The sequence below is a fragment of the Leptonychotes weddellii genome, chromosome 6 (genome assembly GCF_054177405.1).
Source record: "Leptonychotes weddellii isolate Sample4059 chromosome 6, ASM5417740v2, whole genome shotgun sequence".
NCBI classification, from domain to species: Eukaryota; Metazoa; Chordata; class Mammalia; order Carnivora; family Phocidae; genus Leptonychotes; species Leptonychotes weddellii.
In genome coordinates, this window is record NC_138374.1 from 137,401,056 (window position 1) to 137,411,440 (window position 10,385).

The window sequence follows — 10,385 nt, forward strand, 5'->3', positions numbered from 1 at the left end:
CCGCAGCAGGGCGACCTGGCCTTCCCCGAGCAGACAAAGTCCGAGGCACGCTCCCCAGACCTCAGGTTTATTGCACCAGAGCAGGGACAGGCTGTGTGCACCTCCCTCAGCCCAGGACGGCGCCCAGCCCCTTCCCATCCCCAGCTGCAACTGCCTGGCGGGTCCCTAGGGTGCTGCTCGTCGGCGCGTGGAGGTGCCCGGAGTCTTAGGCTGCCCGCTCCGCCGTGTCCAGGCTCCGGCTCCTTCAGTCATCGCGGGGGACTCCAGGGGCCAGTCCGCCTCTTGAAGTCCTAAGTCCGGCTTGCAGGCAGCGGAACCTCAGCAGAGGTCAGAGGTAGAGCGAGGACGCTGCTGGGGGCGGCGGCGCAGGCCTGGGGTGCGGGAAATCGAGAAAAAAAAGGTCAGAGGTCCCCCTTTCCCCAGACCATTCGCCCGGCGCTGGTATCCCCTGCACCCACCTGGACGGTACCACTAGGGGCGGGATTTCAGCTCCTGGGCCAGGCAGGTCACCCGAAGGGCGCCGGCCCTGGGGGTTGGCAGGCAGTGGCTTCCTCGGCGGTGGGGGCTTGGCAGGCCCCTGAGACTGAGAAAGAAAGCGGGAGGCTGGCTTGGGAGGGGGTGTCGTGTTGCCCACCCCTGTTGCTGGGGAGCACCAGCTTGTGGGGCCGGCTCCAGAGGTCACCTTGGTTCCAAACCAACCTGTCGCCGTTAAAGGACACCAGGGTATGTGTCCTCATGCACAGAGGGGGCATCTCACCATGGCCACGACTGCCAGGGTTATTAACACCACAGTCCTGAGTGGGGGAGAGGCGGCACCCTCCTCTCCCCACGTTACCTTCGGCTGCCTCAGCACCGGGTCGGCGGGCAGAGGGCGGGTGGGGGGATTGGGCCGGTCAGCCAGCTCAGCCTGAACAGAGAGAGGGGCAGCGCCGTGAGCACAGCCAGGGGCCAGCGGGCATGCAGTGGTTCTCTCCAGGGGTTCAGTTCAACATGCAAAGTCAGCCAGGGAGCAGGTGAGAACAGGGCCATGCGTACAGGGCTTGGGCGCCTGCCCGCAGAAGCCTCAGGGGAGGAAGGTATGGGTCACAGTGGTGTCCCAGGCCAGCTGCAGTCCTGCCACTGACCACCAGGTGGTGGTAGAAGCCAAGGCAGGAGGCTCACCCTTTGCAGCTGCTGGGGCTCAGAGTGTCTGAAGGCTGAGGGGCACCCTGGTCCCCTAATGAAGAGCGCCACTGGCAGGGAACAGGGGTGAGAACTGCAGTGGGGCACCAAGCCTCCCACCTGCCCTGGGCCAGGGCGGGGCCTGGCCCGGATTTACCTGGAGTCTCTTGGGCACAGGGTCGGGAGGCAGCGGCCGGGAGGGGGGTGCCGGGAAGCCAAGAATACTGGCCTGCTGAGAGAGCATGGGGAGCAGACAGCGGGATCGGGGTGGGTGGGGCCGGGGAGAGGGAGCACGGACACAGATGTGGGCAGAGAGGGGTTAGTGCCTGGGGAGGGGCTGCCAGGGCCCCAGGGGCAGTGGGAGGCCGCGCATGCAGTTGCTTGGCTGCATGCAGAGGGGGCGACGAGTGGCAGAGTGAGCATGCGGACCACCTCCACACACACCCCTGTCATCAGCTCCAGGGGCTTGCGGGGCACTTGCCAGCCTTCCACACATGGTGACCTGGGTCTCATCAGGTCATGGCGCCTGAAGGCCATTTCGGAGCACCACCCCCCTTGTCCTCCAGGGGCCCCTGCTGGGAGCACCAGCAGACCCACCTCTCAGAACCACCAGCTTGGCCCTCCTCTAGGTGATGTCCCTCCCCAGTCCAGGCTGGACTCTGCTTCTGGGCCTGCAGCCAGGGGAGCGTAGGGGAGGGCTGGCCCCGACTCCTCTGACTGACTCGTGGCCAATGGGAGTCTTTCTCTGAGTCTAGGGCCTTCAGTGCCCCCACCCCAGGGCCCACGCTGGATGCCTGGGCAAGGTGGGGCTTCTCTCCTCTGGTATGCATAACTTACCTTGGCCCCTGGCATCAGCAGGATGCTCTGCGGGGGTCCTGGGCGCTCTGGGGGACCAGACTGGGCTGCCCTGGACGTGAAGAAAAGCAAGGAGGGAGAGGGCCCAGCGTCAGACCATGCTCTCCACCCACACGCGACCCTTGAGTGGGGTTGACCCTTTGCAGCCCCTTGGAGAGCAGCTCGAGTGTGGTTGAGGCCCAGTGAGAAGTGGTGGGGGGGCTGAGGGGCTTGAGGGGGGTCCCCACCTACTCAGCACAGGGCTCCCCAGCTGCCCTCCGTGGGTCTGGGTGTGAGGTGAGGAGTGACAGGGCACGTGGAGGGGAGCGAGGCGTGCGTGGGCTGGCCCAAGGGGCTGGCGGTCAGAGCCCGGTGTCGGGCACTGCAGCGGGACTGGGGACAGGACTGCAGAGCAGTCTTCAGCAGAGCCGTTGAGCGAGCTGGGGGCAAGGAGGTTCGTACCTATACTGGCAGCTGGGTCCCTTGAGCTGACAGAGCCGTTGACGCAGGCGGGCACGGTGCCAGTAGCTGGCCCCCAGCAGCAGCAGGACCACCAACAGCAGGAGGCTGAGGGGCAGCCCTGTGGTCAGGGGGCTGGTCGCTGTGGGGTGAGGGCAGGTTTGAAGGTGGGCAGGGCTAAGAATCCTACACCCAGGAAGGGGTGGAGGGCGGGGACGGAGGTAAAGTGATCGGAGAACGGGAAGGGGTCAGAGGAAGGGGGGGCGGTAAAGGGTGAGCCGCGATGCCCTCCCAGCTGCCCCTGCCCGCTGCCCCCAGCTACCTCTGACGCGGTTGGTGCAGTCAGGGGCGGCCCAGCCCGCCTCACAGTGGCAATGTCCTTTGCTGTCGCAGACCTAGGGGATAGAGGTTGAGCGATGAGGGGCCCTACACTCTGGGGCCGCATTTCCCTGCCCCCAGCGTTTCAGGATCTCCTCTGTCCACAGTTGGAAGGTATGCTGGGGATGATGGGGTGGAGAGACGGAGCCTGTGTCCACGGCCGAGGAAATGAAACCGAACGAGCCCGTGAGCACCTTCTCCACGCTGGCACTGTGCTAGACCCTCTCGTCCTCATCTCCCAGACCCCAGGATGCCCACTGGGTGGCTGAGGAAACTGAGCTCAGAGTGGTTAATAATCTGCCCCCGGCTACACAGCTAGGAAGGAGTAGAGCGAGGATTAGAACCTAGTTGTGTGTGTTCCCCACGCCCTCCTGTCTGCCCCCCGGAGGCTCCCTGTCCCCTTCCGTGTCCGCCACGCCCACTCACCCCGTGTCCGTGGCATTTGCTTCGACATTCCTGGGCTCGCAGGACGTCCACGGGCTGGCACCGGCGGTCAATGCACACCTGCCGGGGGTGGGGGGGTGGGGAGAGAACCAAGGTCACAGCCTCACCAAGCGTCAGGGGCACTGGCAGGCCACAGCCCTGCTCTTACAGAGGGGGAAACCGAGGCTGCCAGGATGACAGGACGCTGCTCAGTCGGCAGTGTGACTCTGCCCCCCCCCCCCCCCGGAGAGTCTGCCTTTTACACTGGTGGACCCTGAGGCCTGGGCACTACTCGTGCACACGGCCCTCCCTCTGGCCTTGCCTGCTGGGACCGCTCACCAGGTCAGGCCCACAGGCCGTGCCAGGCAGAGTCAGCAGGGGCTGGGCCACGTCGTCGCCCAGGTCCAGGTGGACCCAACTGCAATTCAGCTTCAGCTGGGTCCCGTTGGCTTCTAGCATCTCCCAGCGCAGACCCCGGGCTGAGCCGAGCAGAGGCTGGGCCTGCCCCCCCTGGCACTGGAGCTGCCCGCAGATGGCGTCTCTGAGGTAACGAGGGAGGAGGTGCGGGGTCAGGCCGAGGCTCCCACAAACCCAGAGGGGACCCCCAGCTCCTCACTTACTTGGGGGCGCAGGACACGTAGCTGCCATTAGGGCTGCGCCCACAGCTCCCAAAGGCATCCCCTCGAGTGTTGGCAGCAAGGAGGCAAAGCGGCGAGGCGGGCCGGGCCCCAGGTCCCCAGAGAGCCTGGCACTGCTGGGCATACGAGGCGCAACGCCCCCGCACGCACACGGCCTGGCCCCCCGCACACGGCTCGCCGTCTCCCAGGCTGACGTCGGGAGGGCACTGCGGGCTGTCTCCTGAGCAGAACTCGGGTAAGTCGCAGTCCCCTCTGGACGGGCGGCACTGCCCGCCGGCCGGGCGCAGCTGCGGGGCGAGGGAGCATCGGTGTGGGTGCTGGGCGGGTCCCCCCGAAAGACCTTTCCGCCCCGAGCCCCGGCGGGTGAGCGGTGGGTGGCTGGAGGGTCCCGTCGGCGCCCACCTGGCAGTTGTGACAGCAGAGCCCGTCGGACGCGCACCGTGCCCCGGGCCTCAGTTGGCAGCTGACGTAGTCACAGCAGGGGTCGGTGCAGTCCTGAGGGCAGAGGGACCCCGAGTTGGAGAGGGCCAGGCCTGAGAGCCCGCCCCACCCCTGCTCTCCGAGGACGCACACAGCGAGTAGAAGCTGGAGGCCCACACGGCCTGTGCTGTCCCCGCAGACAGACGGGGAGCTGCGGAGAGGGGACCGAGGGGCTCGGCTCGGACGCTCGGGGAGGGGCGGCGACCCAGGGTGAGGGCCCAGGAGGGGTGGGGCCAGGCTTGGGGGGAGGGGCTCACATCCGGGAAGCCGCAGTCACACTGCTCGCCGGGCTCCACCAGCTTATTCCCGCAGACAGTGGCCAGAGAGGGCAGGCTGGGCAGCCGTTCAAAGAGGCAGCTGCCCATCCCTTCCAGCAGGGCTTTCTCCAGGGCCTGCCGGCTGCAGTTGCTGAAGTTCAGGCCCGGCAGGAAGCTGGGGACCGTGGCAAGAAAGGTTGGGGCTGCGGGCAGCCTCGGGCCCTGCCCGCCCCCTCCCCCGACCCCCTGCAGGGACTCACTCCGTGGAGGCCTCCATGATGCAGCTCTTGGCAGGGGCCGGCCCTGGGCAGGGACAGCTGTGCCCGCGCAAGTCGTGGTCCAGGCCCAGGCTGTGGCCCAACTCGTGAGCTATGGAGGATGCAACTCCCAGGACACTGGTGGAGTGGTCCTGGCATTGGGGAGGGGACACCCCAGGTCCAGCAGCAGCCTGACTGCTCCTGTTCTCTCCTCATCTGACCTCCGGGGCGCTCAGCACCGCCTCCCTCCTTAATTGCTTCTAAAGTAGGAGGAGAGCCCAGGCCTGGGTGGCAGGAAACCGGGGGCTTGCTCAGCTCTGTGCCCCTCCCTTACTGTGTGGCCCTGGGCACTCGCCTCTCTTCTTTGGGCTCGGCTACCCCCTCCTCCCCCAGGAAATAGGTGAAGACCAGTAAAGCGGTCAGCTGGCCACAGGAGAGAGTGCCACGACCGCAGAGGCCACGTGTCATACAGCCCTGCCCCCATGCCCACAGCTCTGGGATTGGTAACTTTGTAGGGCTTTCAGTGAATCAGCGGCCCTCCAGAGGGGAGGAACTGAACTGGGAATAGGGAGGAGACCTGAAATAGCTCACCATGTTCACACCTCCGGAGAAGTCAGAACAGATGGAGTTCTGAATGGCCATGCCCACCGTGGGCCCAGAGAATGAAGTAGCGCTGTGGGATTGTGAGGCCAAAGTCAGGCCCAATGCCAAGGGGTCCAGAGCTTCAGGGCCTCAGATAGGGAGGGGGTGTGACCCTGGCCAGGCCAGAGCAGAGCCCGGGCGGGGGGGCTTACGTCACCAGCTGGGCACTGTCGTGGTGCAGTCGAGGCAGCAGATCTCTCCGGCGCCAGTGGAGGAACCTGTCTAGCGTGAGACCTGGGTCCTGGCTTATCTCCACCAGGTCCCGCTGGGTCCAGGCCTCCAGGCCCACGAGCACCACCCGCACATTCAGGGGCCGGAAGAACTGAAAGAACTGGGGCTCAGGAGATGGGCTCCGATGGCCAGAGGGCTGTCAGGGTGCTGCCCCGCCCAGCACTCACGGTGTCCAGGAGGAGGGTCACTTTCAGCATGCGGTTCAGCAGGTGCTGGGAGTCCGGGTACCTCTGGACCTGCGGGCCCGAGAAGTGAGCAGGAAAAGCAGCAAGACGGGTGGGGGCCCGGGGGGAGCGCACATGGGCCAGCTCACCTCCGCATGGTCGGCCACGATCACCAGCTCGATGGTCTTGGTCTCTGTCACCACATCCCGCCTCCGCTGTGGGCGGAAGAAGGAGCATCAGGCCCAGCACTCTCACGGCCGGCAGCCGCACGGGGCTGCAGGAACCGCGTCCACGCCCACCCTGAGCTGCCGGCCGGAGGAGAGCAGAGCCCATTTTACAGATGAGCCACTGAGAGCCCGCGAGGCCAGCGACTTGCCCAAGGTGGACCCAGGAGTAGGTCACGTAGCTGGGAGTAGAGCCTGCTTTCTAACTCCAAATGCAGTGCCTTTTCCAAATTAAAAAGAAGACAATAGGGGCACCTGACTGGCTCAGTTGGGAGAGCGTGTGACTCTTGGTCTCGGGGTTGTGAGTTCGAGCCCCACAGTGGGTGTAGAGATTACTAAAAAATAAATAAATAAGCTTTAAAAAATAAATAAAAAAATAATAGTCAACACCATCATATACTTATCACACTTTAGGCACACTTCTAAGCACTGTGCATATGGATAGATAAATAGATAGATTCAGTTAATCTCCACAATAACCCTGAAAGATAAGTAGTTTTATTATCCCTGTTTTTTTTTTTTTTTTAAGATTTTATTTATTTATTTGAGACACAGAGAGAAAGCGAGAGTGAGAGAGCACAAGCAGGGGAAGGGAGAGAGGGAGAGGTTGAGAAGCAGGCTTCCCGCCGAGCAGGGAGCCCGATGTGGAACTCGATCCCAGGACCCTGGGATCACGACCTGAGCCGAAGGCAGATGCTTAACGACTGAGCCACCCAGGCGCCCCTATCATCCCCGTTTTATAAATCAGAAGATTGGACTCATATTGCTTTATGACTGGTAACTGTATTATCTCTAGCCAAGTGAGCGCTCTCTGCGTTCGGGGATCTTCTGACAGATGTGGAGTTTGGGTCAAGTACCTGCATGTAAATCCTGGATATATCAGTCACTAGTTGAATGACTTTGGGCAAGTTACTAACCTCTCCGAGCCAGTGTTCTCACTAAAATGGAGCTACTGATAGGACATACCTCCCAGCATTGTTGGGAAGAGGAAAGGAGATTATGTTCACACAGGGGTGTGGACAGTTGCTCCTCAGAAGGTTCTGGGAACACAGGGCTCTGAGGGTCTGGGGCCTGGCCCTCGGGGACAACGAAAGCCTGCTGTTCATCCTCACCCGATGCGTGTGGCTGTGGGGCCTTCCCCGGGGTGGCTCCAGGGCAGCCTGGGTGGGCACAGACGCACGCCAGCGCAGGGCACAAGTGTGGCCTGGCAGGAAGAGGTCTTGGATCCGGGAGATATTCGGGGGGGCCCGGAGGTCCCCAGGCTCCAGGTCTAAGGTGTAGCTTCTCTCTGGGGACAGGATCACCAAACCCCTGGGAAGATCCAGCAAGTCAGAAAGCCTCTCAGCTCCATGCCTCATGCACCCTCACTGTCCCCACCCACATGGGATGCACCCTCTGTACCTGAGCCCTGAGCAGGTGCAGACAGAGACCCAGGAGCCCATGCGGCCCTGCACCACTCCCTGGTAGCAGCAGTTCTCCTATAGCAGAGAAACAGCAGTGCTACCTTGAAGGCCAGGCTGGAGACCAGGAGGCTGGCCTGCTGGTGCAGAGATGCAGTGTCCTCCCATGTCCTGTAGGGATGGCACCCTCCAGGTGGCCCCTGCCTTCTTCCCTCAGGCCAGAAACGGGGCATAAGACTCACCAGAGTGTGTCCCACACTGAGCACACGGGAGCCGTCAGGCTGGTACCACATCAGGCTCGGGCGGCCTGGGACTAGCTCCCTGGAAGAAAAAGCAAGGCGGTGACAGTTACCTCCCTGGGGGGGGGGGGGTGCAGGAACGGCCTGCAGGCCTGGGAGGTGGTAGAGGGGTGGCTGGGGGCCGGGCTTCCCCCAGAGGCAGCAGAGTATAGTGGTTGGGTCACAAACTCTGCCCAGCTCTCTGTGTTCTAATCTGGTTTTTACTGCACCTAGCTGTGTGACCTTGGGCAAGTTAGTTAGCCTCTCTGTGCCTTGACTTCTTCATATATAAAACGAGGACAGCAATAGCGAATAGTACCTGCCCTGTAGGTTGTCATGAGTTCAAGCGCTAGGCAGTGCTGTATGGTTGTCCGCCACGTTATCCACATTACCAACGGGACCACTGGCATTGTTACCTGTTCCGTAGCAGCTCCAGAATGTGACTCTCACCATCCAATTCCAACTGGATCCGCAAGGCCTCAGGCAGCTTGGTCTGTGGGCAGCAGAGGGCCTGTCACCTCCCTGGCCCTGCCCGAAATGCCTATCCTCTCTAACCAGAAAACCTCAGGCCCTTCGGAGAGCACCAACGATTAGATCACTGGTGGGGGTGGGGGGGTCCCGAGGGAGGGGCCAGGAAGCCCTGCCCGGCCTGGGGCATTGTTCTGGGGGGTTGTGTGGGGAGGTCAAGGAAGGTATCTGAGCCGCCCCTTCTCGGCTTCCTGCCCAGAGAGGAAGCATCATGGAAGACCCAGTGCAGGCCCCAGCCCTTCCTCTGACTCAGCTTTGGAATTGGGGACGGGGGGTGTTTGGTGAGGCCCTGACCTTCTCCAAGCCCCCCGCTCCCCCGGGGAGAAAAGGGACAGAATGAGACCACGAAAGCAAGTCTGGCCTCAGGGTTTCCCCAGCGGAGCCAGACAGCCGGCTGGGGCGGAGGCTGGGGCAGGCGCGGGGGCAGATGTTGAGGGCATAAGTGAAGCCAGGTGCTGGCCTGCGGCAGGAGGGGCAGCCAGCCCTGGGATGGCCGCGCTGCGCGGGGGTCCACTCACCTGTGCTCAGACACACGGCTCTGTGGGGTGGCAGGGGTGTGCTTCTTCACTTGGGGGGAGAGGGCGGCTCACCTGAAACACCTCTGTGAGGCTGAGTGTCGGGATGTCCGGAAGGATCTGGGGCTCCGAGGGTCCACGCAGGGCCCCTTCTGGCCGTGCCCGCTCCTCCTCAGTGCCACCTGCAGGGCGCCCAGAACACCCCGAGAGGGTGCTGAGAGAGCCAGCACCGGCGTTGGGCATAGCTGGTTCCCACTGGGCACCGGGGCCCTTCTCTGCTTGAAGGACTCCTGCATTGCATGCTGGGACTTAAAGGAGAATCCCGAAGGGAAGGGTCTTCTCTGCGGCTCCCAACTTTCATCCCAGCACCCCACCTTGCACGTCCTGCCTTCGCCTCTCCCTGACCCCCCCCAGGCCAATCCCAGGTTCTGGCGGGGAGCTCCCTTTCCTACTCCCTCGCAATCACCCCCCTAGGAACGCCCCCTCTCAGGCCTGGGCGAAGCCCTGTGGCCCGGTGCCCACTCCGCCCTCCCCTGTCCTCACTGCGGAGCTGCCGGGAACGCCCATTTCTGGGTGCGCAGTGCAAACACCCCTCCCTAAACACCCCCCTACCCAGTCACGCACACCCGATCGCCGCAGCCCAGCTTCCTCCCTGAGCACCCCCGTCCCCACAATGGCCCTCTCTCTTGAGGCCAGCCCACCCGCGCCTGCCCTTCCAGCCCCTGGCCCGAGACAGCAGCGGGAAGTGAAAGTTCCAAGGAGGAGTCCGGTGTCAGCCTCTTTCCTGGCCAATTCTCCCCTCCCCTGGCTCCTCCCGCGCTCCCTCCCGCTCGCTCCGCCGGGTTTCTGGTGGCATCATCATCAGGGCGAGGGGTGCGTTGGCCACTCAGGCCTGGGAAGGGGGCCCAAGAAGAATCCTCTCCGCCAAACCCTACCGGCCGTGACCACTCGGCGCTCTGGCACCAGGTGGAATGGTCAGCTAGGCCCCAGAGGAGCGAAGACGTCAGTCCTGGGGAGGTGCGACCCTGTCCCACCATCCTGAGGGGGCGCTGGGCCAGGGCCTTCGGTGCCCGGCACCGGAGCCCGTTAGTGTCCGCGGGGACCGAGCAGAGGATGACCGCGCGGGGGCGGGGGGGCGGCATCCCCCTCCTCTCTCCACTCCATCGCCCAGGCGCCGGGCCCTCAGCCAGGACAGCGAACTAGGGCGGGCCGCGCTCTGGTTGGGGGTCTCCCCGAGTCTCCAGCCGACCCCCGTGCCTCCTGACTTCCCTGCGCCTCCTCCCGGTCCATTCTCCGCCCCCCACCCCCCGCGCACTGAGGGCCGGGCACTCACCTATATCTGCGAGCGGCCGGGGGGACAGAGGGCTGCCTGCGCCCAGGAGCCCCAGGGCCCAGAGCAGCGCCAGCCGCATGGCAGCGGCGCCCCGGGCCGGGCGAGGGCAGCAGGTGCTGGGCCGCGCGCCGAGGAGCCGCGGCGGCCGGGTCTGCCTGGCGCACCCCGCCGCGCCGTGCAGCC

The 10,385-nt window shown here is 64.2% G+C and overlaps 1 protein-coding gene across 17 annotated transcripts; it reads right to left on the reverse strand.

Annotated features, from left to right (window-relative positions):
• Positions 1-51: 51 nt before the first annotated feature.
• ADAM15 (ADAM metallopeptidase domain 15) lies at positions 52-10,384 on the reverse strand. 17 transcript variants are annotated; one of them, XM_006734806.3, is made up of 23 exons: positions 10,203-10,384; positions 8,945-9,051; positions 8,243-8,319; positions 7,791-7,869; positions 7,550-7,626; positions 7,261-7,459; positions 6,074-6,139; positions 5,928-5,996; positions 5,682-5,851; positions 5,479-5,560; positions 4,891-5,039; positions 4,631-4,805; positions 4,296-4,388; positions 3,876-4,180; positions 3,595-3,796; positions 3,259-3,336; positions 2,777-2,849; positions 2,458-2,596; positions 1,999-2,068; positions 1,319-1,390; positions 836-907; positions 459-583; positions 52-371 (listed from the first exon to the last, which is right to left on the reverse strand). In XM_006734806.3, exons 1-23 carry the CDS (start codon positions 10,279-10,281, stop codon positions 329-331), a joined length of 2,601 nt encoding a protein of 866 aa, XP_006734869.2. In that variant the 5' UTR covers positions 10,282-10,384; the 3' UTR covers positions 52-328. The 17 variants fall into 17 exon arrangements, 16 of the variants coding, with proteins under 16 accessions (XP_006734869.2, XP_006734868.2, XP_030885585.2 ...); XM_006734805.3 differs by having other exon boundaries at positions 1,319-1,393; XM_031029725.2 differs by lacking the exon at positions 836-907 and adding an exon at positions 1,759-1,832.
• Between the last annotated feature and the right edge of the window lies 1 nt (position 10,385).